The sequence below is a fragment of the Callorhinchus milii genome, unplaced genomic scaffold (genome assembly GCF_018977255.1).
Source record: "Callorhinchus milii isolate IMCB2004 unplaced genomic scaffold, IMCB_Cmil_1.0 Scaffold11, whole genome shotgun sequence".
Classification (NCBI taxonomy): Eukaryota; Metazoa; Chordata; class Chondrichthyes; order Chimaeriformes; family Callorhinchidae; genus Callorhinchus; species Callorhinchus milii.
In genome coordinates this window covers 8,809,297-8,836,657 of record NW_024704752.1, presented here as the reverse complement: position 1 = coordinate 8,836,657, position 27,361 = coordinate 8,809,297, and the positions used below count along the sequence as shown (strand labels likewise).

At 43.3% G+C, this 27,361-nt stretch overlaps 3 protein-coding genes across 4 annotated transcripts in view; 1 reads left to right on the top strand and 2 right to left on the bottom strand.

The window, feature by feature from the left end:
- Positions 1–388: 388 nt before the first annotated feature.
- LOC103182231 (fetuin-B-like) lies at positions 389–5,058 on the bottom strand. The gene is given in 7 exon segments (NM_001292642.1): positions 389–886; positions 1,648–1,734; positions 2,199–2,309; positions 2,571–2,737; positions 3,188–3,272; positions 3,921–4,031; positions 4,701–5,058. Coding segments are annotated over 7 exon segments (1,101 nt in total). The 5' UTR covers positions 4,917–5,058; the 3' UTR covers positions 389–562.
- A 3,546-nt stretch (positions 5,059–8,604) lies between these two features.
- On the bottom strand, positions 8,605–14,943 carry ahsg (alpha 2-HS glycoprotein). 2 transcript variants are annotated; one of them, XM_007899130.2, is made up of 8 exons: positions 14,869–14,943; positions 14,577–14,782; positions 13,757–13,867; positions 12,119–12,206; positions 10,807–10,973; positions 10,305–10,400; positions 9,688–9,777; positions 8,605–9,131 (listed from the first exon to the last, which is right to left on the bottom strand). In XM_007899130.2, exons 2-8 carry the CDS (start codon positions 14,775–14,777, stop codon positions 8,817–8,819), a joined length of 1,068 nt encoding a protein of 355 aa, XP_007897321.2. In that variant the 5' UTR covers positions 14,778–14,782; positions 14,869–14,943; the 3' UTR covers positions 8,605–8,816. The 2 variants fall into 2 exon arrangements, with proteins under 2 accessions (XP_007897321.2, NP_001279349.1); NM_001292420.1 differs by having other exon boundaries at positions 8,606–9,131; positions 14,577–14,889.
- A 7,122-nt stretch (positions 14,944–22,065) lies between these two features.
- anos1b (anosmin 1b) overlaps positions 22,066–27,361 on the top strand; it is a 39,178-nt gene continuing 33,882 nt past the window's right edge. The window contains exon 1 of the mRNA XM_042339184.1: positions 22,066–22,225. Coding sequence (XP_042195118.1) covers positions 22,067–22,225 — 159 coding nt within the window. The 5' untranslated portion in view covers position 22,066. The remainder of the gene's footprint in view (positions 22,226–27,361) is intronic.

Here is a 27,361-nt window from a genome sequence, read left to right as displayed (position 1 = left end):
TTCGAAATACTGTAATCTGTGGAGTTATCTTTGAATGCTGATGTTTGATCTTTCCTCTGAATTCATTTCTGGTGTTTTGAAAGATGTAACAACACAGAGGTACTTTATTGCTATTTAAGGATACATTTCAGCAACAACTGACTAGAGTTCTGTAAATCTTTGATTGAGTATTTGCGCATTTGCTCCCCAAATGTCATGGATCTGCATTGCAATCAACTCAGGCTTCAGATTCAAAACCCACCTCCTCTCTGACAAAGGTCGCCTTATACCTGAAAGCCTTGTAATGAGGGTAGGCATAGAGTAAGAATATTAGTGCTAAGTCTAACAGTTGGTGCACTAGCAACTCTGAGATTAGACACTTTATTGCATCTGTAGTTTTTTTTATTTTAACTTTAATTAATCAAACGCAGGCATCATTTACAGACTTTGCTTTCAGCTTGGTTCAGTCCACATGAAATGACTCGTCTCTGAATTCCGCGCTGTTTTTGCGTCAATGCAGATTGTTTTCTTATCAGGAGGAATTGATTGGCTCACTTCTCTTGGGAGGCATCACAAAACAAGATCAGATAGGCTGGAAGCCTGGTCTAGTGTAACGGGCCCTCCCTGGGCAGGCTGTTCGAGGCGGGGGCAGTATTGGGAATGTTTGAGATTGGGAGTTCCCATTTGTACCTCCAGTACCGATAACAAAGCCAAAAGACCCTTGAACCTCCTCGGATGATTCAATTCTCCTTGTAGTTGCAGCTCTGCCACTTGGCTGCTTCTTGACATGTGGCTGGCCTTTATGTGAAGGTGATTGCCGCCTGCTCCTTGAGACACGTCCCTTTTCTTTAGCACGACCTCTCTTGATCCCTCCTTTATTCACACTCTTCCTTGTATTGGCCACCACCTACGGTATTAGAAAGACCATGTCAACATCTTCATGGATTTTAACAAAATGAGAGTTAGGTTTGCAGGACACCAGCGGTGATTAGAAGGCTCCAAGGTGAGGTTTTATGATACCGTGTGTAATATATGGAAACATAGACTGCAAAGTGAGGGGTTTCAAAGGTCTCTCTTTGCCAATTTTCTTTCCTTTCTCTCTCATGAAAGTGCTGACGACTGCTGGTTAGTTCTCCAAGTGGCTAATTTGTTATGTCAGTGTTGGCAGGCTGTTCGACTGAGGAGTGTGTCAGTGCTGAATCTCATTATCTCCTCAAAGAACATTTCAGTAAGGACACTGGGCAAGCATAACGACAAGCAACGCTGTGTTAACACCACGTTTGACATCTTAACTGCTGCCGCAACCGAGACCAGCTCATTCAGCACAAAGCAGCATTCAAATCTTCTTCTGATCTTCTGGTCCAGATATTTTAGTGCTATGGCAGGTGGCACCTTTAACCACTAAACCATTTGGGGAACCCAGAATCTAGAGGGTCGTAAACAAATGAATGCGCTCTGAGCCGCTATCATGCGTGAAGGGCTTATGTAAATGCAAGTTGTTGTTGAATGCGATGAGTTTTATTTTCAGCAGGTGAGACGTAAGTAAGAGTATGTGGAACATGATATTTGGAGCTCAGAAAAAAAATTCTGAGAAGCAATGGTGCAAGTTCTGCCAATGAAATAGTTCTTGAAAGTTAAAAACATTTGGGTCTAAAAGTGATATGTTACCTGCGGTTCATAGAGTTCACAGTTCACTTCAATCTTCTCTTTCCCAAAAATGGGCATATAGACAGAGGCGGTACACAAGCCCGTGTGCTGGACAGAAAGAAAGGCAGAGGTCAAATCAGAGCAAAGAAAATAGCTCTCTACCCGGAATATCTTTGAATGATAGTTGCTGCCTCTGTGGGTTTCTTTGGTTAATATAGATGGAGACATTACAAACACGGAATTGCATGGTAGGAATGCGATGCTGATTGGGAACTATTCAGTAACCAAATCTGATGTATCATTTGTGAAAGGATCACCCTCGTTTTTTTGAGATGTTCTGTTAAATAAGAACAATTTTGTGCAAAATAACCTCAATTGATCGAAGCCAGTGTGGGTCAGGGAAGAAGATATTGCAAGTTTGCATCTTGGATAGAAATTGCAAACACTGGATCAAAAAATCAACCCATTGAGCCTGTGCTGGTGCTAGTTACCCCACTGGAATTACCTCCTCCAATCTCAATTTCCCATACCCTTTCATATTGTTCCCATTGATCCAAAATTTCCACACTTACAGTAGACTTCAATGCTCCCAACCCTGCCTGACAGTCTGGACGCTGGGAAGCTTTACTGCATGCAGTCTCTTGGATCGCAAATTCAACAAATACATTTTTCCCAGCAACAATCTGAAATAAAATCACACATAATGCTTTGCATAATCAAGCTCGCTTGTAACATTCCTACCATTATCCAACTAAGGTAAGGTAAAATAGTACAAATCACAGCATCAGATCTGAAATCTGAATGGGTCATTCAGTTCAAAGCATTTAGGAATTGAGCATCAAGGAGTCTGTGTAAGGTCAATTGCTCACAGGTGTCGGAAAATAAGAGGAACAAAATTCTGTTAAACTATTTTCTATGAAGTTTATGTTCAGTTTAAGACATACCTGAGAGGAAGCTTTTGTTATTTCATGCAAGGCAAAATAGTTTGTCCTGTTGCTTTTCCTGTTATATTTTTGCAATGCGATCATGACAGAATGTGTGGCGTCTGTGTTGTTCAAAGGTATTCGATAGGGGCAGCCTGGACATCTTCTTAAAATCATATCATCCGAATCTTGAAAAAAGCACACGCAGAAAGTATATTCTGTTGGAGGCCATTTGAGCTCTCAGCCTTTACACATCAAAAGTAATAGCCTGACCGAAGCTCTTTGTCCCCCTCAATCACTTGACAACAAAAACAGGATATTACTGCATATTAAAAAAACTTATTCAGAAAGTACAGTTTTGTAAATAAAAGTATAAAACCACGCTGAAGGATCAGAGGTGGGGAGAAAGAAAATATATAGAAACAGAGTGGGAGATGCACTAAAGAATTACAATCGAGAGACGTGTGCTGAGGACAGAGGAGCAGATTGAATGGCAATCCACTTAATAAGGTAATACACTTAAAGCATAGAAAGTCGCTCTAGTCTTGACATCACCAAACTAGGGAGTTAGTCTCCTGGTGTTCTTTATCATAACTCTTGCCTATTGTGCTAATTATATATACAGAATACTGGCCTACCTGGGGAGATTAAGCACCTGTAGCTCTGAACATGAACCTTTCTTGTTGAATTCATCTGCAATTTCACTTTGCAGTCCCCAGAATTCTGAAATAAGAGACACAGATTCACATATAAGAGAGGCAGAGGACCTGGGTTGGTTTCCCGGAGAGGGCGAAACCCTAATCAAGTTTCCTTACTCCACATGCCTCTGTTTACCTAGCAGTAAGTAGCAATCTGGTAGTTAGTTGATTGGCGGATCGCTTTCCAGGTGTAATATTCTCTTTTTTTAAAAAAATGCTGTGTACATTTGGCTGCCGTTTTTTGCCCACAGTCACTCCACTTTACATTATATTCTATGAAGCGCATTGAAACGTTTCAATGACGTGATAAGGCCCTATATCAAATGTAAGTAATATTATTATTATGAAGATGGAATTGAGCGAACATTTCAATACACGTGTGAGGAAATTGTTAGATCAGATTTGTACCAGCAGGATATTGTACAATTATATAAAAACTAACCCGCAGTAAGTTATGTACCCCTCCTGTGCTTCCCAGAATCGGTGGATAAAAAAGCATATTATTTCTAAGCCCAAAACTCAATTGATTGTGGTGGCTCTGTTTTGAGCGTGAACTTAGTCATATAGTAACGTGTCTGCATTGAGCTGCACTCTTCACTGACATAGGTTTGCAATAATTCTAAGCTGTATTAAAGTGAGAATTTCCAGGCAAGGTGACACGGAGGAGACTTACAGCTTCACGGCCCGACCTGATTTGGCATTCCGATGCAGGTTTGGGATTCAGTGAGTGGCACCGAGTCTCCAGCACCTCAAATTCTAAGAACAAGGAGGATGACCCGCCTTTCTGAAAGGAAAAGGAAGATTCACTTTACAGTATATTCTGTGCAGCGCTTTGAGATGTCTCGAAGAGGTGATAAGGCGCTGTGATCCACCCCAGAGACTTAGACCATCCTATTCTGCTCAATAATTCATATTCTGGTAATATATTGCTTTACTTTCCTCTTTTATGGAACATTAAACTGGAGAAGTCTTCACCTGCTGCAGTCTTCAAATCCTCCTGCAACTACTAGCTTTTGAAAGCCAAGCTTGGTATCATATAACTTCTTGACTTCTATTTCTCTGCCACTCTTTTTATCAGTGGTGATATGCTTCACTGGACCTCTTCACCTAACGTTTCAATGAGCTAAAAGCTGAATTGTTGTGAAAGCAACAGTCACTAATCAGAAAGCAACCGCTTATAGATCCTGCTTTGATTTATTGATGTTTTGCAACTTGTTTGTCCAGTTGTTACAAAATTGAATGTAACTTTCCCTTGTGGTGATTCCCCAAATAACGTAACGTTCCACAAGTATCAGAGTAATGCCCTGTTGCTTAAAACCTACCTCTCCAACCGTGCTTTTGGCCACCTTGCTCCTAGCTCAGCATCCAACCCTACTTCTGTGAAGTACTCTGAAATGTTATCGTAAGTGAACGGCGCTGTATAAATGCAAGTTGTTGTTGTAGTGCTACTCACCCCCCTCTTCTCCTGAGCGTTTTCGATCTTGTTGAGGATATACTTGTAACCTCCTGATCGCTCAGCATTCATTTGCTCAACTGCCAGATCTGCTGCAGCCACTACCCTCAAAGCGTTGCAAGAGAGTGCTCTGTAGGAGGGCTGTTGGCCTTGAGCCACTGCAGAAAGGCAGTGAAAGATCTGCGTGCCAAGTACCAACACAGAGAGCAGTTTCATACTGTTTGACTGCTGTAGGGGCAGAATCTCAGCGGGCTGGAGAAATAGGGGGGCAGCAGATGTTCAGAGAGATGGGAGGCTCTGATGCCAGCTGCAGACAGAGCAGGTGAATCCTCTCCGCAGCAGAATAAGGTCTCGTGTTCCTGCTCCTAATCTAAGCGCAGCTTGAGTTCAGATCAAACGTTTGGCCAAGAGAAAAGTAAACAAGTAAAAACAAATATAAAAGCTTGATAAAAATGCACCAAGTGAAACATCAAACATTGGCAAAACAGCTTCTGAAAGGTCAGTTCAGAGCATGTGATGGCTAACATTTTTGTTAAATATAACCCAGTATTAAAAATTATCAAAATGAAGCAGCCAAATATAACAAACCCTAAATGTTTTTCTGATCACAGAATCGTTATACCGATGATGCAGCCGAGTACAGGTTGGTAAAGCTGGTAGTGTCGGACTCGTACGTTGAGCTCTTGGTCTCGGTGGAGTGGAGAAAGCTGAAGGGACATCAGAATTATTTCACCCAATTCCCAGCAACCACTTTCAAAGTGTCATTTGCGGTGTCATGTAATGTATTGGCTGGAGCACTAGAGCACGAGAGGACCCGGGTTCAATTCCCGGGCAGGGCGAAACCTTAGGCAAGTTCCCTTACTCCACATGCCTCTTTACCGAGCAGTAAGTAGGAGCCCAGTTGTTAGTCGATTGCCAGATCCCTTCAATAATCCCTTCAAAAATATAAATAATAATAATTTGGTCACTCAATTCATGAAGTTTGTGGGACACTGCTGTGCGCAATTGGTTGCTTTACAGTATACTCTGTGAACTGCTTTGAGAGCGCGATAAGGAGCTAATCAAATGCAAGGATCATTGTATGTCTTTGGTTAGATCCCAGCTACAAGTAACCTACCCTCCTCTGGGTCATGGCAGAGACACACAAGGAAAGAAAAGAGGAAATCTCATCATCAATAAGTTTAAATGGTGAAAATTTGCTTTTTTTAAGAAGAAAACCAGGCGAAAGGTGTAAAACACGGGATTTGGTGTGGGGTTTCTTCACTGCTAAATTGAGCCTTTGTTCTTCCAGATTCTATTACAGTGTCGCCTCCTTTATTACCTGACTGAGACACGGTCAGACACATCTTAAGGATCCCACAAGGTCAGTTTACATCAAGAAGAATAGCTCATGGTCCCATTTCATCTCATCCTTTCAGACCATCCCACCCTACTGTCTTCCCATCACAGCATCAAGCTGTTTTTCTTAAACAAATCGAATTCAAGATCCTCATCCTCACCTACAAGGCCATTCACGGCCTCGCTCCCTCCTACCTCTCTGACCTACTATCCCCCTACCTACCTGCCCGTACCCTCCGTTCCTCTGGCTCCGGTCTGCTCCACATCCCCCGCCCCAACCGCCCTACCATCGGTGGCCGGGCCTTCAGCCTCTCAGCCCCGAGGCTCTGGAACTCTATCTCCCAGTGCCTTCGCCTTGCCTCCTCCCTTTCCTCCTTCAAGGCCAGTCTCAAGACCTTTCTCTTTGACCGAGCCTTCAGCTCCACTCTCGACTCTCTACCCCCTCCTCGCTCCCTCCCTTCCCTCCCCTCACCCTGACCATTTCCCCCCTGCTCGGGTCCTGACCCAACTGTACAGCGCCTTGGGACGTCCTCCCGACGTGAAAGGCTCTCAATAAATGGAATCTTGTTGTTGTTGTGCCAAGTTGTTGATCTTGGATCCCATTTAAAATATTATATACCCCGAAACAGCCCTCTCTGAGATCTCTCCTTCAAGATTCTCTGGTATGAAACAGTGTCACAACCAACGTTGTCACTTCAACTGAAAGTTCACCTCCCTAGATTTTCCTTCCCCATCAAAAGATTGCATGGATTGGATTTTTTTAAAAAAATGAATCTAAGGAATGCAATATTCCTAGAATAGAAGAACATGTTTTTGATTTGTATTTTATGTAAATTAGGTTCGTTTAGATTTTGATAATGTTCAGAATGAATAGAGGGTGATTTTTTTGTAATAGCTGAATATCTATTTATCTTAATTTCTGTTATTTGCAGATGTGGTCATGTCCTGTTATTGCTGGAAAGGACGCTGAATTCATGGATAGTTTAACTGATTCAAAAGTCAAAATCGGTTTGGCATGTCTCTTGCGTGGATTCACAGGTACACGTTCTGCTGTGTTACAACAGTTAAACAATATAGTCTAACAATCCACAAAGGAACTTTTGATTTTATTTAGGAAATCCATCAATACCTTTACCAAAGAATATTCTACGAACAAAATGGCACAGTGATTCAATGTATGGCTCACCATAGTGTATTGGTTAGCGAGGACCCGGGTTTGATTCCTGAGTGGGATGTGGATTAGGTAAGTTTCCTTACTCCAAATGCCTCTGTTTACCAAGTTTACTAAGATGGAACCGATTTGGATTGCTTTCTAGGGGAAATGGTCTGTGTGTCAGCCTGGCTCACTCTCACCTCTGAGTCAAAAGGTTGTGGGTTCAAACCCCATGTCACAAAGTGTAAGAAAGCACTCCAATACAGTGCTGGGTGGGTGTTGCATTGTTGAATGTGCCATCCTTTGGATGAGACATTAAACCGAGGACCCAACTGCCTGTTCAGGTGGATGTTAAGGATCCTATTCGAAAAGAGTTTCTCCCGGTGTCCTGGCCAACAATCCCCCAAAATAAAATTGGTCACTCACTCCATAGCTGTTTGTGGGACATTGCTGTGCGCACGTGGCTGTGGAATTGACCCACAAAATACAGTCACTCCATTTTGCAGTATATCCTGTGAAGCACTTTCAGACGTGCCAACAACATAATAAGCCGCTATATCAAATGCAAGGATTATTATTATTTGGTATAGTGCCTTTTACATCGGGAGGATGTCCCGAAGTGCTTCACAAGATATACTGTACAGCGTAATGACCATGTGTCTCTTTGCTTTTAATACAGGATGCCTTCACAGTTGAAAAGGGTTTAAGTGATTAAATCAAGTAGTGGTTGGGTGAGGCTGAGCTTGATTTTAAAGGCCTGTAGGTTATAAGAAGAAAACGTAGAGATGTAATCAAAAACTGGAATCAAAAATGTAAGAGAGTCTCCCAGGTGCAGAATGGATCTTTATTTTAAACTCTTATCCTATTTTAATTTAACTTCTAGTTCTTGGTTTATCTTATCTGTTTTCACCCAAACCACTTGTATCTTTCACCCTTCACTCTATTTCTCAATGTTATGATACCCTTGGGTACCCTTATAATGATAGTGAGTATGCAAAAGGCATACCATTATAAGTTGGAATCTTTTAATGAGAAAAATCTCTAATTAATTATAAATTCTGCAATAACTCGATACCTTGTTGGGTGGTGTCTTTGTAATGTTTGGCAAAATATTGAGTGGAGTGAGAGCTTCATTTTGACTATACTGTGAAAGATTGTCAACCAATCACCTATATTCTGATAGAAAAAAAAGATTGCAAATACTGAGTGTCGTGTAATGACAATATATGATTTGCAACATGAAGATGCTGGATCTTCCTCAGACAAGCAGTTTCTCTATATAGCCCACCAAATATGCACTCAATTCACTTTATAGTATATCCTGTGAAGCGCTTTGAGAAGTCTCAAAGACATGATAAGACGCTATGTCAAATGCAAGGATTATTATTATTATATTGACATATTACCACCATGCAATGGCTCATTGTTTATTTAAGATTACATTTTATTTTCACCCTGAAACACAAGAGGAGGGAAGTCAGAGAATTCTTCTGTGTTGCTGTGTTGACTGTTTCGTTGCCAATTCTGAAGTGGCTGTTATCATTTGAGTTATGCTTCATTCCTCCGTTGGGTGAAGATAATGTGGTGTTGTTTTTGCGGGGAAAATTGGACAGGGTTATTTCTGCTCACAGATGCTCGGGGTGCCTGCGCACTCCTGGGCAGGATGTAAGATGCGCGGGGAGATCAGGGAATCTGCTAAGTTTGAGTAGTACTTCAGAGCCAGCTCCTGCTTGACCAGTGCCAATCAACAGTTCTTCAGAGGATTCAGAGGATTCCTGAACTGCTCGCTTGCGTTTAGGAGGAATCATTATTCCTGGAGAAATAGCAACTTCTGATGCTGCCGTGGGATTATTTTCAACAACTGCTACGGTGGCGGCCTCTGGTGATGCCACAGTGCCACTCTCACCTTCCAGTGGTGCTGTACTACTGTCGGGGGCAACCTGCAATATTCAAAACATAAGCACATTGTAATTCAAAATTACCGTGGTTCAAGATTAACATAAGAGAGGTTAGATAAATCAAACATATAGTGTGTAGGTGAAGACGTGCGCAAGTAGGAAAGCTTGCAAACTGTAGCAGGAAAGGAAATATACTGTCAATTCACTCTACGATATAGTATGAAGCGCTTTGAGATGTCTCAATGACGTGATAAGGCACTGCATCAAATGCAAGGATTATTGTTATTATTAAGAACGTGAGTAGTGAAGAATTCCACGGTCTTGAGGTTCTGGGGAAGAATGAGTTGCAGTTGGTGAAGGGTCAGTAAGTCAGAATTTCAGTGCAGTAAATGTGCAGGAGAAAGAATAGGCAGAATATGGTATTATTTGAAATATGGGAAGAAAAAGCGTTATATTCAGAGGAGCACGAATATCAGTAAAGTAAAGAGAAGGAATATTATGATGGAGAGAGAGATTAGAGGCTGAGGTAAGAGAAATATTAGCTGTACCACAATAGGACTCCACTTGATAACTAATGGTCCCATGCTACATCACTTACCTTGGTTGAGTATAACTCACAAGTCACATCCACTATTTCAGGGGCAGTAGCACCAGCTGGAGTGACAGTCGCTGCACAGAAACCGTTTTGCTACATAACGAGAGAAGAGAGGTAAAAGAACTAGGAGATATCATACGTTTTCAGTTTTGGGTGGTGTGTTCCCAACCGCCATTCTTGTTCTATCTGTATCGACAACCACCGCCCCCCCTCACCCCAACCAACATCACTTGCTGCCGAGTCTCACAGTGAAACTGGCCAATTGAGGAACTTTATCCCAGCACAAGTTACCCCCTCCCTGCAGGAGAGAGGGTTCCAGTCACCCCTAGCCTCACAAAGCTTTCTAAACCCTTTAACTAGATTCCAATCTCTACTAGTGATTTATTATTCTATACTTTGACCATCTGAATCATGTGACTAGCTACCAGATCCCTTTAACTCACGCCCAGCAATCCATTATTCTATATATTGACCATCTGAACCACTTGATTGGATTCCTGTCTTTAACTCATTCCCAGGAATCCATTAATCTATATATAAACTATCTGAATCTCAATCAGATTACAATTTGCAACTCACTCCATTATTTTTTCTATGGATACTGTGTTTACAATACTCACTGGAGAAATCAAGGCAATCAGGGAACATAGAGGTGAGGCTTTCCTACATGGAGTCTCCTGGATACTGAACTCCACCATCACTGGACTCCCAACTCCCTGAAACAGAATCAAATTAAATATTGTTGTAACCACTGAAGTATCTGATTTTATGCCTTACCTCAGTGACAGAATTGTGGGTTCAAGAGGCAATTAGATGCATTTCAAGAGAGTGAATAGAATGATAATATGGTTAGAAGGCTGATAGATGGGGGTTCAGATAAAAAAAAATAAAGCTTGTTGGCCTGATGGCCTTTTCCTGCTCAAAAACATCCTCAGAATCTTTGACAGAGTGAAAATAATTTATGAACAAGAACGATTTATTTAGCGCCCTTCACATGGGATAGCATCTCTGAGCACTTAACAATAGCGTAGCTTGCGGAGAGCCAGGGAGAGAGCGGAGGTGACTGGTGGCATGGTCGAAGAGGAAGGTCTTCAGGTGCGATCTAGGAATGAAGAGATGTACCTTGCCAGAAGCTCGTGTTATATCACGAAGTTGAAACTTGTGCATGTGATTGCTCACATGGTTAAATTTGTGCAATGAGACATTCACAGCGTATAGGACTCCAGTGTCGTTTGGAAGTAATAGAGTCGGACAGTTAGGACATTTCTCGATAACATCTTCAGCTGAATCTGTAACACAACAGTGCATGCAAACATTAATAAAACCATTAGACTCCTTCAATGGCTCAGTCAGTAAACCTACTGCGCAACTGACTCGAGGTTCCAAGTTCAAACCCTGGTATCTCCTGAGATAACTAATCCCACTTTCCACCCTACTCTCAACTGCAGGGACTGTCCCAAACACATTTCACACTGGACTCTTTTTTTTATCATTTTTGGGATTTGAATTCATGTCCCTCAGGTGAAAGAGTAGTGTTTAATCTAAAATTCCATACAACTCCCTGCAACTATTTGAAACCACCAGAGCTTGGCCTGCTGTATAAGGACTGCTAGACGATATGATTCTGATAAAGAGTCAGAGTCACACCCAGAACATTAACCTATCTTGCTCTCTCAGTATCTGATTCAATCTCCTGCACATTTTTACTTTTAATTTCTTTTCACTGAATCTATAATTTAACACAATGATAGTACCTGGAAGAAGAGGAGAATACTGGACTATACTATCTGTGAGGAGCAAAAGAGGTACGTGTTGACTAAAGTAGTAGTAAAACAGCTTTGGTGAAATTAGACTGGAGTTTATAAAGCTATGATTGTGCAAGGAAGGGAAGACTGACAGATATAAAGAGTTCTTTTCTATACTACTAAACCTTGGCAGTGCCCTTTCTTGTCTTTGTATGTGCTTGTTCCTTTACCGAAGTTTCTCAGCTTAAACAAATGATACTGAGCCAATATGACGACTATCACTAAAAGTGGCATTGAGCCTTTAGCCTAAGCTGTGTATATAATAATAATAATAATAATAATAATAATAATAATCCTTGCATTTGATATAGCACTTTTTCACGTCTTCTAGAGGTCTCAAAGCGCTTCACAGAATATGCTGTAAAGTGAATTGACCGTATATTTGTGGGCGAAATGCAGCAGCCAATTGCGCAAAGCAGTGTCCCACAAACAGTCGTGGATTGAAAATGACCAATTTATTTTTTATTTTTGGAGGGATTATTATTAGGCTCTGTGTGGAGTAAGGAAACTTGCCCAAGGTTTCGCCCTGCCTGGAATTGAGCCCAGGTGTCTCGCTTGCAAGGCGAGTGCTCTAACCACTGAGCTATAGGACTCCATATAGTGTTGTTCAAAGCAGAAAATGAACATACCTGGAGATAATTCACACCTATAACCATCCACGGAACTTGGAGCTCCAGCCTTGGTCACTACAATTACCTTACAATCTCCTTCGACTTTCTAATATGAGAATGAGAGAAAGAAGAACCTTGAGTTACTTGATTGGGTTTGACATGCATCCAAAGGATAGTCAGTATGTTGAATACACTAAGTCCTTTCATTGATGCCCTTGTGTGATGAATGTGTTAGCTGCACAAAGAAATACACTCTGCAAAGGATTAATGATCTGTGTCCAAATCAAAGTCACCTTTATCAGTTTTTTTGGGTGGAGATTTTGGTGCTGGGAAATGGAGTATGTTGCCATTTTAGAGGCCCATTCAAAAGCGTCAAGCATTCACAGAGCAAATGGAACACGGTTTAGTCTAGAACAACGTCCTTTCTATTCCGTCAAAACAAACCTCAGAAGAGAGCCCTGCATTGCAACAATAGGATATTTTGATTTCATCCTGTGGTTCCTCTGAGTAGATTGCCAAATGGAGGGAAATATTGTGCTGTGAGCCCACTCTCACTTGAGGCTGGCCCCAAACCAATTCAGATAGTAGTCTTATAGCCACAATTAGAGGGGATTTGATCCCATGAGTTGGCAAATCTTATCTAGTTTGCCAAGCAGCAAATAGCACAATACATCATTGTATCACTTCTGAATGGCACTGTATTAGAAATGTTCCGGCTGTTCTTCCTTCCCAGCATTTAAAATAGAAACTCTTATTTCGAGAGCTATTTGCTGCCAGAACGGCAATATAGATGAGAGGTTTAACCATCCACTGACTTCAGAAGATCAAATCATCCTGTCAGAAGCGATTTAGGGAACGGATTTGGAAGCTTGAATCTGCCCACAAAACATGCTAGAGATCTATGCAACCCATTCGAGCGGCCCAGAGGAACTTTGCCTTTCTTCTGTCCTCTCAACTGGAATGAATATAAAATCCAGGTCACAAATACGTAATACGTGTACTATGTTACAAGATGACAAGCCAAGGTGGCTTTATCGCTTTGTACGCAGTGGAGCATTCAAGCTATTCTGACACTTATATTCCAGCCAGTAAGGTTGAGGTAGTAACCTTGAGTAAGTTAAATAATGTGCTATAATTCTCCGCCATGGATAATGTGAATAATGGCAGTATCAGAAAAAGGAGTCAAATGGAAGAGAGAGAAGAAAATTCCTGGAGAACCTCAGTGAGAGGAAAAATAACCCCTAAAAAAGGAAAAATAATGAAGACAAAATAGAAGGAAAAAGAGGATGGTGGGGTCATGGGTCAATGTATAACTTTAAAAAGTATAATTTTACTTCAAGATGAGCTTTTTATTTGACTCCAGTGAGGTTGGGTTAATATTATAGCAGTAACACTGTCCTGATATTGGGTAAGTTATTGTTTTAATATTAGTACTTTCAGTGTCACAGTAAATAAATTGCACATGTGCAGAATAACTTAGATTAGGGCTGACCAATGCAGTGCAAAGGCCACAACAGTTAGGTTACACTGCACAAACGATAACCACAAAGATTATCGTTTGTGCAATCTAACCTAACTTAGTAGTAATTCTGGACAACATATTAACGGGAATTCTGGAATACAAGAATTGTTGAGAGAGAAGGTAATAAGACTCACGGTGTCCAAGAAGGAACGGATTTTACAGTCACTGAGAGGCCTGGGGTCCAGAATATGGCACTTGGTCTCACGGACATCAATTTCTATATAGTAGACGTTTTCTCCACCATCCTGAAAGGAAATAGTTCAAAGAAATCTTATTCCCTGCATTTGACCTAGCGCCTTTCCTGGGAGGACGCCTCGAAGCGCTTCATATGAATTACTGCAAAGTCTAGTGATTGTATTTTGCAGTGGTTACTTGGGACTCAATGCAAGATCATTCTCAGGATCAGAATGTCAAAATGCATTACAGAACTCGGTGCTTTTTTTCAATGATAGAAGCGAGATGCAGAAGCAAGGCCCATTATGCAGGCTCATGAAATTACCTCATCATAGGACAGCACATTCATTACTTGAGGGGGAAATCGAACGGGTTAATGCCAGTACTTTCGTGAGCAAATAGTGGGGAAACGGGGTAACAGGGAGTGTGGAGTCCCTGTGGAGAAGCACTCTCTCTCTCTCGCAGTATTATTGAGGCAAGGAGGTCACAGTGCAATCAAAACCTCAAGACTGACATGTTTTTACAGTGTGTTAGATTCAACCAAATTATTCCAAACCTATTGATCCATCAATCTGGCTTTTTAAAAAAAATTATCAATATAACCAATATCAAAAGTTCGCAAGATATACAGTCAATTCACTTTACAATATATTCTGTGAAGCGCTTTGAGACATCACAAAGGCTTGATAAGGCGTTGTATCAAATGGAAGGATTATTATTGTTATTAAGATTGGTCTGGAAGAAGAGCTGAGGGATAGAAATGTTTTAATTTTTACTAACCTTTTTCAACTGCTGGACGTTTTCGATCCTGTCCAGGCTGAATTTGTATCCTTGCTTTTCAACTTCATTGATGTGGTTGACAGCCAGATCTGCCAGAGCCACCACCTCCTGGGAATCACAGGGAATCGCTTCGTGTATCTGGGACATAACACAAGGCATAAGCAGCACAGTGCACACGGCCAACACTCCAAGCAGCTTCATGTTGGCTGAAAAAAACATTCAAATATTAGAAATGAAGCAAGACGGGCGGAAGACTCCAACACTAACTACTGCACTGCAGAGGGTGACTCACAGGCTTCACAGGCTGGCTGTTAAAGCTCAAGAAGGCAGTCGGCATTAAATAGTCTGCTGAAGGAATCTAATGAGAAGATAACCTTGGCTGCAGAGTAAACATGTACTCGTAAACAGGACTGGAGCGATTGTGAAATTTACTGCAATCAAAGTAAATAGTGCACTGAAGGGCATCTCAGTCCAGGTGTATTAACTGGGATATGATTGGGATATTAAAATAATTAATCACCTCAGATATTGACCGATTACCCCCTCTTGTCCTCTTTAGGTGTCTTTAGTCCTTGGTCCCTTTGTCCAACACATAGTTATCCATTTCTTGTTTAATAATGCTCATCCACTCCTCACTTACTACCACATCTGGGAGTTTGTTCCCAATGAAGAGGAAAGTTTTTTTCCATTCTCACTGAAGTCTTGTAACCTTTATATTTGTATTCTCTGGTGCTCCCCACATGGAGCAAGTTAAATAGCCTGCTCACATTTACATTCTCTGTACCTCTCTGCATTTCACGGACCTTATGCTGTGACCTTCCCCTTCAATCTTCCTTTCTCTGATGAAAATAGCCTCCTTTTATTTTCATCACTTAGACCCCTCAGGACTGGGATTGTTCTTGTCACTCTTCCCTCTGCATCCTTTGGTCAAGGCAAACTGCACTTACTGTCAATCCCACTTCAAAGATTTGATTGATTTATATTCATGGAGGATACATTTGCAATCACTTAGCTGATGTAGGTCACTCCTACAAAATGAAACATATTTGCCCACAAAATACACAGTCAATTCACTTTAGAATATATTCTGTGAAGCGCTTTGAGATGTCTCAATGATGTGATAAAGTGCTATATCAAATGCAAGGATTATTAGTATTATTACTATTAAATCATGTACAGTGTGAGTTAAATACAGACTAAGTATCCCTCTACTTTCTGTAGCCAATTCCAGCCAGAGAAGAATTTCTCCTACAATGCATCTCTGTGCTGTTTCTGTTTCCCACAACATACCTAGTCAGAGAAACTGTCTATTTAATGGCAATTTATACCAAATTAAGAATAGTTTGTGCCAATGAGAAACTAGGAGTCCTGTAGTGTATTGTTTGAGCACTCGCCTCACAAGTGAGAGGACTCAGGTTTGATTCCCGGGCAGGACAAAACCTTAGGCAAGTTCCCTTACTCCACACGCCTCTGTTTACCTAGCAGTAATTAGGAACCCGGTTGTTAGACAATTAGAGGATCACGTTTCTGGGTGTAATCCTTCTAAAAAAATAATAATTTGGTCACTCAATCCACAACTGTTTGTGGGACACTGCTGTGCACAAATGGCTGTCGTGTTTCTCACACTGAATACACTTTTAGTCTTTACAATATATTCCATGAAGCACCTTGAGATGTCTCACCCAGATGATAAGGCACTCCATCAATGCAAGAATTATTATTATTATAGTTTGAAGCCAGTTATTGCAACAAAGATCCTCATAGCCAGCAGAAATCAGGAATTTCTGCCAACCCGTGCTGGATTCAATCTCAGGGTTAGGAGATGAATAGACAATATTCTAACTGACGATGTCATTCCGTCTCCTACAGATTAGACTTTAACCAAATAATCAATTGATGTTTGCTTTCGGGATTCTGCTGACTCCAATGAAATCAGTCTGATTCTGCTCAGCAAAAAGCAATAGAATTTGGGTTATTTTCTTTTTCATTCTGGCAACATGTTTTAAATCATTAATTATTTTCTGTATTATAAGTACTTACGTGAAAACATTATAAGTGATATAGCAATTTATGATATTGAAGCATCACAAAGAGTTTTTACAGAATTTACTGTGAAGTGTATTGACTGTGCATTTCTAGGTCAACAGATTAGCCAACTTGCATGAAGCACACAGTTGTGAAGTGAACATTTATTTTTCAAATCAAAGGGATTTGGGGGCCAGGAAACTGGAAGAAACTCTCTTCACTTTTCAAATAGTGCCACAAGATCTTTAATATCTACCTGAACAGGCAGACAGAACCTCAAATTAACATCTAATTTGAAGGACGTCACGTTAGACGATGCATTAGAATGTCAGCCTACATTGTGAGCTCGAGTTGCCAACCTGGGCCGTGTATCTACACTACAACAGAATGACTCAGAGGCAGAACCTTGGTTCTATTTGCTAGAACTGCCTAGATGTTGATGGATTATCCTTGCTAGCCTTTTTTGTACAAAACAAAATGTACACTTTACTCAGTGTATTGCAAAACTAGGATTATTACTGGAACAGGTTTTACAATGGCATTGGGTATCAGTCAGCAAATTTCACCTTTGATTGTTGTTGTTGCTGAGAAGCCTAGGTGCTGAACCAAGGCACATTGTGGTCTCCTCAGTTCCAGCCATTGGGATTACTTACTGCTTGGTAAACAGACACATGTGGAGTAAGGAAACTTGCCTAACATTCAACCACCCCCCCGCCCTGATGAGATCACTTGTCCCAAAGGGCTTTCTTTATTTCCAACCTCTCTTTTGTGGAGTCCTGTAGTGTAGTGGTTAGCTCGTTCGCAAGCGAGAGGACCTGGGTTTGATTTCCAGATTGCACAAAACCTTAGGCAGGTTTTCTTACTCCACACGCTCTGTTTACCTAGCAGTAAGTAGGAACCTGGTTGTTAGTCGATTGGCAGATCGCTTTCCAGGGGTAATAATCCCTATATAAAAAAAAATTGGTCACTACTGTGTGTAATTGGCTGCCGGGTTTCAGAGATGAAAAGCTGGAACCTAACCTACCACCAGAATCAGATCCCTTCCCCCCACCCCGCCCCCCCAACACATATACCACTTCTGCACGTGTTGAAGATGTATTTCACTGTGTGAACTTCTGGCATTTGATTTAAGTTCCTTGTTTTTCCCACAAAACACACAGTCAGTACACTTTCGCCCACAAAATACACAGTCGATCCACTTTACAATATATTCTGTGAAGCGCTTTGAGGCACTTTAGTGACATGATAATAATAATAGTGAAGCCTCTCAAAGCGATAAGGCACTACATAAAATGCAAGGATTATTAGGATTATTATTGTGATCACAGGGAGCAACTTCTTTCTGGAAAGGTGTGTTGATTGAGGACAGGACGAGGCTTTCCTGTGGTCGACCAGCCTGCCGGCACTCACAGTCTCGGGGATGGTGCTGCGAGCAGGCAATGCCCATGGAACACTGGCCAGTTAATGAGTCACCATGTATAGCATGAAAGGGAGAAATTTGGGTCAAAGTTAAAAAAAAACTCCATGGAGTTGAAGTATCAGATCCCTGGTCAGCCTGTCTCCTGTTTATTTATTCTTGCTAACAGCATCATCTACGAATGAAAGACACTGATAAACTGTCTGGGTGCAAATTTCTAAAGTTATCTAAAGGCTTTGAAGATTTTCAGGGTCAGATACATATAAGGGCTAACTGTTAAGTTGGTGGCTTCTGCCTTTTGTGAAGAAATGTATAATGAATAATAAATTTGTCCCTTCTGACTTGCTCAGAACTTTGACTCATCAAAGACTTGTAAGCACTGAGCACCCCTTGGCTTGTCTGGACCCCATTTCCCAAATCCCCTTGTAAAACCTCCTAAAATACTCTCTCTGCCTCAATCATCTCCCCTGCTTACATATACTTTCCAGAAACTCTACATCGATGCCTCCAGTCACCTCTACATCTACTCTTTATTCTTGTTTGTGCTATTATTATTCCTTGTTTCACCCCAAAAATACACAGTCAGTCCACTTTACACGTCTCAATAAATTGATAAGGCGTATATCACATGCAACGTTAGTATTGCTATTAAGCACTTTTAGGCTTTTTTTTGCATGAAAAATTGGAAACAATTGTTGATAATTAAGGTTGAGATAAAATTCCCAATAACAGTATCTCACTCTGTTACTGAATGAAAAGTATTCCCAATCGACCAATTCTCCTTCAGATCCCAGTGGCGTCTTTATGTGTTTGAACCAACAGATGGCGATAAGCAACAGAAACATAGTTTCACAGAATTGCCCTCATTATTGTTGGAGTGGGAAGCAGTCTTACCCTAATGCCTCTTATCCAAAGAGCCTGATCCTGTCAGAATGCACAATGTGTCTAATTATATTCTTGAAAATATGCTGCACGATCATATCTTCAATCTATCTGATTCTCTTTGATTGTTTAGCCAATTCCCCTCTTGTTTTTGTCAGCCAGGAGTTTGACATAAGCAGAAACGATCCTTAAGAGTATCCAAACCAGACTAAGAGTCCCACGTGTGTATGTCACTTACACATTGGAATGACTGTGGGTCTAGAACGGAATACAAACTCACTTCCTGGAGGGACATACCTTGCTGACTCAATTCCTGAGAGTATCAGGTGTAGGTTGGCGAGAGCCAAAGCTTGGTAACCCCAGAATGTGTATGTTTGGTACTGCTGGAATTTAACCAGCTAAAATCACATAGCTTGCCATTGAAAGCATTGTGTGGCAAACTTCATGCTGCTTGTCCAGCTTGGATTACCTTACCTATTAGGGCTTTGGCTTGCAGGGTTAACAGGAACCGAGTGGGAAGAATCTATGCCTCCAGTGACTAGTCTGCATCTCCAAGTCCTGCTGACGAACCAGGTTGATTGGTCTTTAATCAGTGGTGCCCACTATTGCGCAGGAGATCATTCAGAATTTTGGAAAATTACTAAATTCATTGTTAATTTGGAAACTGTTTTTCCTCTATCCTGGAAAGAAAAGGGCTACAATCAATTGTAATTGATGTCCACAAATTTTCAGGAATCTATTTGTTGGGCAGTGTCCTTGTCCATGAAGGATGTACTGTCCAATCTGATGGATGACATTGCAGGGTGGACACAGACCACACTGTGATTGATGGACTGAAGACACACAGTATAACATTTTATTAGGCTAACCTTAGTCGACCACAATGCAGGATTTATTTTTTGTGAATACCGCATTTCTAGACCTTCAGACTATATTTCCCTTTCCATGAGTTCACTGTATCACCATAAGTGAACACCAGAGGACATTGATACGTATAACCTGAATCAGCAGTGTCTGTTACAGATTTCAATGAATTTTCATCCTCAGTGAAGGAAGGCTCGGAACTCATGCCATGATCATGCCACCCTCTGTCTGGTAATAGGTTGTTACCCTAATTCTGTGCAATTGTGAAAGAGGGTTGGATAAAGTAGGTCTTGTGGCCCATTGGATCAAAACCTTCCTACCCTTCCATCTTCCCATTACAGTATCAAACTCTTTATTCAATGAGACCTGGCTTTAGCCACCCTTCCTGATAACCTGTTCCAACTGTTTCTAATAGTCCTTGCTTTTGATAGAGTGCTTTATCACACGGTTGAGACGCCTCAAAGCGCTTCACAGAGTATATTGTAAAGTGGATAGACTGTGCATTTTGTGTAAAGAAATACTTCCAGTGTCTGTTCTAAACTTCCCTTCCCAGTGCTGAACCTCTGCCCTCTTTTCTTCCCTCCTTGGCTTATCCAGAAGCATGAACCCAGGTTTACTTTCCAGAGCAGCTTAAATACATGCAGGAAAAGGGGATGGATGAATCCAAGAGCCTTTTTCCTCTCCCTCTTTTCTCACCATCCCTCCCATTCATTCCATCAGAGGCAAATCAAGCTCTTTAAATGCTGACATTAGAGGGGAACCAGAAAGCCACAAAGAGATAGAGGAGAATGGGCAGGGCCCGGTTTACAGTGGGCGGGGCTAGTTGCAGTGGGTGGGGCTGGTTGCAGTGGGTGGGGGCTGGTTGCAGTGGCGGGGTGCTGGTTGCAGTGGCGGGGGGGCTGGTTGCAGTGGGCAGGGCTGGTTGCAGTGGACGGAGCTGGTTGCAGTGGGTGGGGGGGCTCGTTGCAGTGGGCGGGGTGGCTGGTTGCAGTGGGCGGGGGGCTGGTTGCACTGGGCGGGGGGGCTGGTTGCAGTGAGCGGGGGTGGCTGGTTGCAGTGGGCAGGAGCTGGTTGCAGTGGGCGTGGCTGGTTGCAGTGGCGGGGGGCTGGTTGCAGTGGCGGGGGGGCTGGTTGCAGTGGACGGGGGGGCTGGTTGCAGTGGGTGGGATGGGATCTGGTTGCAGTGGGTGGAGGGCTGGTTGAAGTGGGCGGGGCTGGTTGCAGTGGGCGGGGCTGGTTGCAGTGGCGGGAGAGCTGGTTGCAGTGGGTGGGGGGCTGGTTGCAGTGGGCGGGGGGGCTGGTTGCAGTGGACGCAGTGGGCGGGGGGCTGGTTGCAGTGGGCGGTGCCTGGTTGCAGTGGGCGGGGCCTCATTGCAGTGGGCGGGGGGGGCTGGTTGCAGTGGGCGGGGGGCTGGTTGCAGTGGGTGGGGGGCGGGTTGCAGTGGGCGGGGTGTTGGTTGCAGTGGGCGGGGCTGGTTGCAGTGGGGCGGGGCCTGGTTGCAGTGGGCGGGGCCTGGTTGCAGTGGGCGGGGCCTGGTTGCAGTGGGCGGGGCCTGGTTGCAGTGGGCGGAAGGGGATGGTTGCAGTGGGCGGGGCTGGTTGCAGTGGCGGGGCCTGGTTGCAGTGGGCGGGGCCTGGTGGCAGTGGGCGGAACTGTTTGCAGTGGGCGGGGCCTGGTTGCAGTGGGGCGGGGCCTGGTTGCAGTGGGCGGGGCTGGTTGCAGTGGGCGGGGCCTGGTTGCAGTGGGCGGGCCTGGTTGCAGTGGGCGGGGCCTGGTTGCAGTGGGGCGGGGCCTGGTTGCAGTGGGCGGGGCTGGTTGCAGTGGGCGGGGCTGGTTGCAGTGGGCGGGGCTGGTTGCAGTGGGCAGGGGGGCTGGTTGCAATGGGCGGGGCCTGGTTGCAGTGGGCGGGGCCTAGTTGCAGTGGGCGGGGCCTGGATGCAGTGGGCGGGGGCTGGTTGCAGTGGGCGGGGCCTGGTTACAGTGGGGCGGGGCCTGGTTGCAGTGGGCGGGGCCTGGTTGCAGTGGGGCGGGGCCTGGGTGCAGTGGGCGGGGCCTGGTTGCAGTGGGGCGGGGCCTGGTTGCAGTGGGCGGGGCTGGTTGCAGTGGGGCGGGGCCTAGTTACAGTGGGCGGGGCTGGTTGCAGTGGGGCGGGGCCTGGTTGCAGTGGGCGGGGCCTGGTGGCAGTGGGCGGGGCCTGGTTGCAGTGGGCGGGGCCTGGCTGCAGTGGGCGGGGCCTGGGGACCAGCTGTTGGCCGCTGTGTTGCCCCGGAGTCAGTGACAGGGAGTGCAGGTGCGGGTGGGATGCGGCTGCTGGTACTCCCCGTGTTGCTCCTCTGCTCCCCGGGGTGGGCGGACACCTCCTCCTCCTCCTCCTCCGGCAGCTACTCCCGAGCCCGGTGCACCTCACGGTGTCTGGGGCTCCGCATCGCTCAGCTCAGCGGCTCCTTCAGAAACCTGCAGGTAAGAGGCAGGTGGGGGGTGCGGGGTGGCCCGGGGGGGGTGCGGGGTGGCCCGGGGGGGGTGCGGGGTGTCCCGGGGGGGGTGCGGGGTTGGGGGGTGTGCGGGGTTGGGGGGGTGTTGGGGTGCAGAGAAAGAGCAGATTAGGAACTAGGATGGAAGAGCTGAAACCCCTCCTTTAAAGTGGGAAGAAGATAGATTTCATCTCTCTACTCCCCCCCATCCTCCCCCATCCTCCCCCCCCCCCCCAAAAAAAAAAAGAAGTAACCCCCCACAACAACCAGGGAAGCACTTTACAAAGTTCTCTGAAAACTTTGCATAACTTTTTTTATTGCACACACACACACACCCACACACACACACACACACACACACCCACACACACACACACACACCCACACACACACACACACCCACACTCGCACCCACACACACACACCCACACCCACACACACACACACACCCACACCCACACACACACACACACCCACACACACACGAAGAAAAAAGTCAGAAAGTTTTTTCCCCGGAAAGTTATCATCGCTTTAGGAAGTTTTTCCGAAGATCTGCACTTCTTTGCAGCTTTCACACCTTCCCCGGTAGGTCGGTGTTTGGTGCAGAAAGTGTTTGAAACGGGTGTGCAATGTAACCCCTGACGGAGATCGAATTAAAAAAACGTTTTAAAGCATTAAAAAAAATTCAGGTCCCGACAGATAGTTTGATGTTTATATTCTTGAGATTTTTTGCAAAGAAAAAAAGAGTCACAAGACTTTGTGAACATTTGGAGAGAAATTCCTTTGCACGAAAGCAAATGTCTGGGAATGCTCTGCGTACAATTAACACATGTCATTTTATTAACAGTATAGTATTACAGGAAATAAATAGAGCTTTTATACAGTTGCACTGTTTTTTTTTGTAGCAATTTCTGCATCAAAGTAACGCAGCACAAAAGATGCAATGGGTTATCCGAGCTCCTCACTCGTCCAAACTCAACCAGGATCTGTCCTGAGCTTTGTTTGAATATATATTCCACTCACAAACATAATTGCCGACTCCTATTCCCTGGTGGGGTGTGCAGACAGTGACAGAAAACACCCCCAATCCGACAAACGTGATCCTGTGCAATATCAGTGTTCGCGTTCAAGCTTTTTGTTCCAGTGAGTAAGTTCTCAGGGAAATTCATCTAACATCACATTGCCCATTTTTCTTGTTTCTTGGACTTGAAAAGTTGCTGATGTAAATCGCTGTTGAATTATTAGTGGAATTATTAGTGGAAAGCTCAATCCCCTCTCCTAATCACCTGTTGTACAGCCAGTATTTAAACAGGATTGTTTCCTGCAGATGAGTCTTATCGATTCTCTGAACTGCTGTGAGAATTAAACATAATTCAGCCAATGTTGGAAATTCAACAAACTTATTTTTAATATTTTAATCTGACGATTGAACTTCGATTCTGTTTCGGGTCCAAATCCCTGACTGGGCAGCGTCTTGGGACGTCCTCCCGGCGTTGATAGGCGTTATATAAATGTAACGCGTTGCTCTTGGTTTGGAGGTGCAGATTTTTATTCAATCCTACTTTACCTGTGTGCGTGAAAAAAAACACTCATTATTTTTCTGTTACAACCAGTGTATAGGTTGGTCAGAGTTTCTGGCGCTGGATTGCAGGAACAGATGCCCCCTTTATGCTGATGGTAGAGAAGCAACATCTCTTCCACAGTGAGCAAATACATTGGTTCTGGACCTGCGCCTTCTCTGATACCTTGTGTTATAATGCTTAATGTTATTACAGAGCTGAATGGCTCTTTGATGTGCTGTGAGCGAGAATCTAGGTCGTGAGGCGTGATCTGCAAGTGGATGGTGCTGGAGCTTTTGTTGCTGAGAGAACTTTATGGAGGATTCCGCAGCCCATCAATTTGTTCCCCCTGCAGTAATAAAAGCTGTGACTGTAATTCTATGTGGCCACACCTCAGAAGCAATCACTCTAAAACATCCAGAAGGTTTTGCGTGCATCAAACACTCCCGTGATAGACATGGTACGGTTTTGAAGCAGGTTTAAAGCTCTCTCTGCGTAATGCCGCATCCTTCACCTAAAGCTACACAAGTGCTGTTTGAATTTCCCACACCATCCACCCTTAAAGTCTCTGCGAGTGAGACCTACAAATTAGTGCCAATTTACGAGCAGTTCTGAGCTGTGCACTCTGGCCCACTAGGAATTGGGTTGAGACTGTTTAAAGTCTTTGAAAAGGAGCAACATTCAGCAGATTGATCTGGGCTGGATTCAAACCAGGCCCCTGAGGTGAAAGCAGAGCAGACTAACCCACTGCCAAACTTCAGTTCATCGGAAAACATTCATTTAGTTTGTACTCGTGACAACCTAAATCGTGAGGGGGGAGAGTGACGATTAAATTGTTGCTTTATTCTCAATTCTGAACAGTTTGTTTTCTTTATAATGTCTTTTCATGATTGTGGTTATTTTGAATAGCCACCATGCAACAGTCTGGGAGGGTACAGTATGGGCACAGCTGCAGTGGTTCTGTCTGCGTCTGTTGCTGTTTCTGTGCCATTAACTTTCATAACTGACCTACAACAACAACAAGATTGTATTTATAGAATCTAGAGCATTTGTCCTAAGTGGAGTCCTTATCCCCTGAGCTATTGTACAGTTACCAGTCAAGAGTTTAACAATTACCCTACATTAAGCTTTCTACATAGATGAGATCTCTGTTTAATATCTCAACTGAAGGATGTTAATAATAATAATACTTGCATTTGATATAGTGCCTTATTACTTTGTTGAGACGCCTCAAAGCGCTTCACAGAATATACTGTGAAGTGAATTGACTGTGTATTTTGTGGGCGAAACAGTGCAGCTGCCTGAGCACTGAGCAGGAGTCGTGACAAGTAGAAATTATCGAGACACCTGGTTAAGAGTGTCAAAGGTGTTTAGTGCAAGGTTAATAATAATAATAATAGTAATCCTTGCATTTGATATAGCGCTTTTCACGTCGGGAGGACATCCCAAAGCGCTTCACAGAAGATACTATAAAGTGAATTGATTGTACATTTGTGGGTGAACGCGGCAGCCAATTGCACACAGCAATGTCCCACAAACAGTTGTAGATTGAAAATGACCAATTTATTATTGTTGATGTGAGTAGGAGAAAAGGTGAGCCAAATGTGAGAATTAGGTGATGCTAAGCCTGGGGTTTGAAAGGTTGTGGGAAAAAATAAGTTTGCGAATCATTGCTCCATGACCTATGCAATCATTCACCACCTGATTCAATGAAAACAAATGTGTTTTGCACCAAAGGGATCAAGTGTCTAAAATGTATATAGCTTGGCAGTAGCTTGATTATGTTTAGTCTGTCATTGAAGAGTGAGGCTGGATGTTTGTTACAGTGCATAATCAGATTGGGAATTCTATTCAAGGGATGGGTTTGGTCTATCGGGATTCGGTGCTTGCTCAGTGATGTGAAACTGGTTGCACTTCCAGTCAAGTGGTTCAGCGTTTGTATGTTAGACTTGTTCTGGGTTAAAGCTGCTGTTGCCATGATGATTCTGTGCTGATGTGAATGCTGATGCAGTATAATTTTTCATCAGAGAAGATGACAAACCAAGGTTCACTCCATCTTTTCATATTAACTTTCAGCTCATGAAAAAGACAAGTTGCCTTCTTTTGACCAACAATCTCCCAGGTAACATTGGTCATTCGCACCATGGCTAACTGTGGGGATTTGCTGTGCACAAACTAACGCATTTGCCTACAAAATATGCACCAACCACATTACTCAACAATTCCTTCTGATGCACGTTTGAACTGCTTTGATGTTGTCATTGTACTAAATGCAAGGATTATTATTATCATTCATATGCATTCTTAGATAAAATGGAATATAAGCTTCTCGGCCCTGCTGAGAGAAAAATCACAGAGGAATAGCCAACTGGTGGATTTGCACAAACTTTACCCTGTGTGAAGGCTGCTAAATAAATGCAAGGGGGTGGTGGTGTTGTACTGGAGAGATTTTATTTCACTTCCATTGTTAAAAAGATTAGGAGCAAGAATCCAGATTTAAATGTCCTGCTTTGAAATCAGGCCTGAGGACAGCTCTGCTAACTGGTGCCAAACACTGGCTATGGTTAATGTTATTAAGAAGCCGGTCGCGTGACCAACTGTGCCAGACTCCTAAACATTTGGAAGGTTTAGGACAGTCCCATGGACCACCCAAGAACTTTGAAAGTAAATTGTTTTAAAATTGTTGCAGCATAAACAGGATTTATGCTACAGCCAGTGCATCATTTTCATTCCTCAACAGTAAATCAGCACTTTTATTGTCGGTGCGTCATGAGAATAGATTTGAAACCACCCCAACTGTGCAGTATAACCAGGCATAAGATATATATGAAACCCATCTTCCAAATTATCCAGGAGCAGCCAGATGTTGGCTTTGATTTGAACTTCGCCTATTCCCAGTCTGTGAACTATACCATATAATGTTATCCATATAAAGCAAGAGACTACAACTACCTCCCAAATTGATTTTAATGTTTCCTGTTAGTAGACCCTACTCCCTGCACAGTGCTAAAGAAGAATCAGTTCCATTTATCTGAAACCTGTGCCTGGGACCTCTAAACCTTTGGCATCAGAGCAACTGTAATATCTAAAAGCAACGCTGGAGCCTATCTTAATACCTGCTGCTGTTCTGCTCTGTCAGTAATATGACATATGATATGATTCCTCTGGTGCAAGGTCTATAGAGACATCACCTTTGCCTAGTACAGCACAGTATGTTGATATCGGAGGTGCATGTGTTTCGTGATGCTTTATTGGCCAGACCCTCTTGAAAAACCCACTAAGGAACTTGGAATAAATCCTCTTTCGTGCTGTTTTTAATAAAACATAGAATGTCTCAGAATCCATCTCTTTCTCTTATTAATACTGTCACATTAGTTTTGAGACCTGGTTCTCTAACTTTGTTAAGATGCCCAATCAGTAAACCTTGCCAACCTCTCAGTTTTGGTCTGAGACTTAACTAATCCAAGAGCTTGCTTGATGCAGTGTGGAGCTCACTGCTGGAAACTGTGGTTGAAGCAAATAACATCAATACATTTGGGAGAAAACTTGCTGCATACATGAAGTAG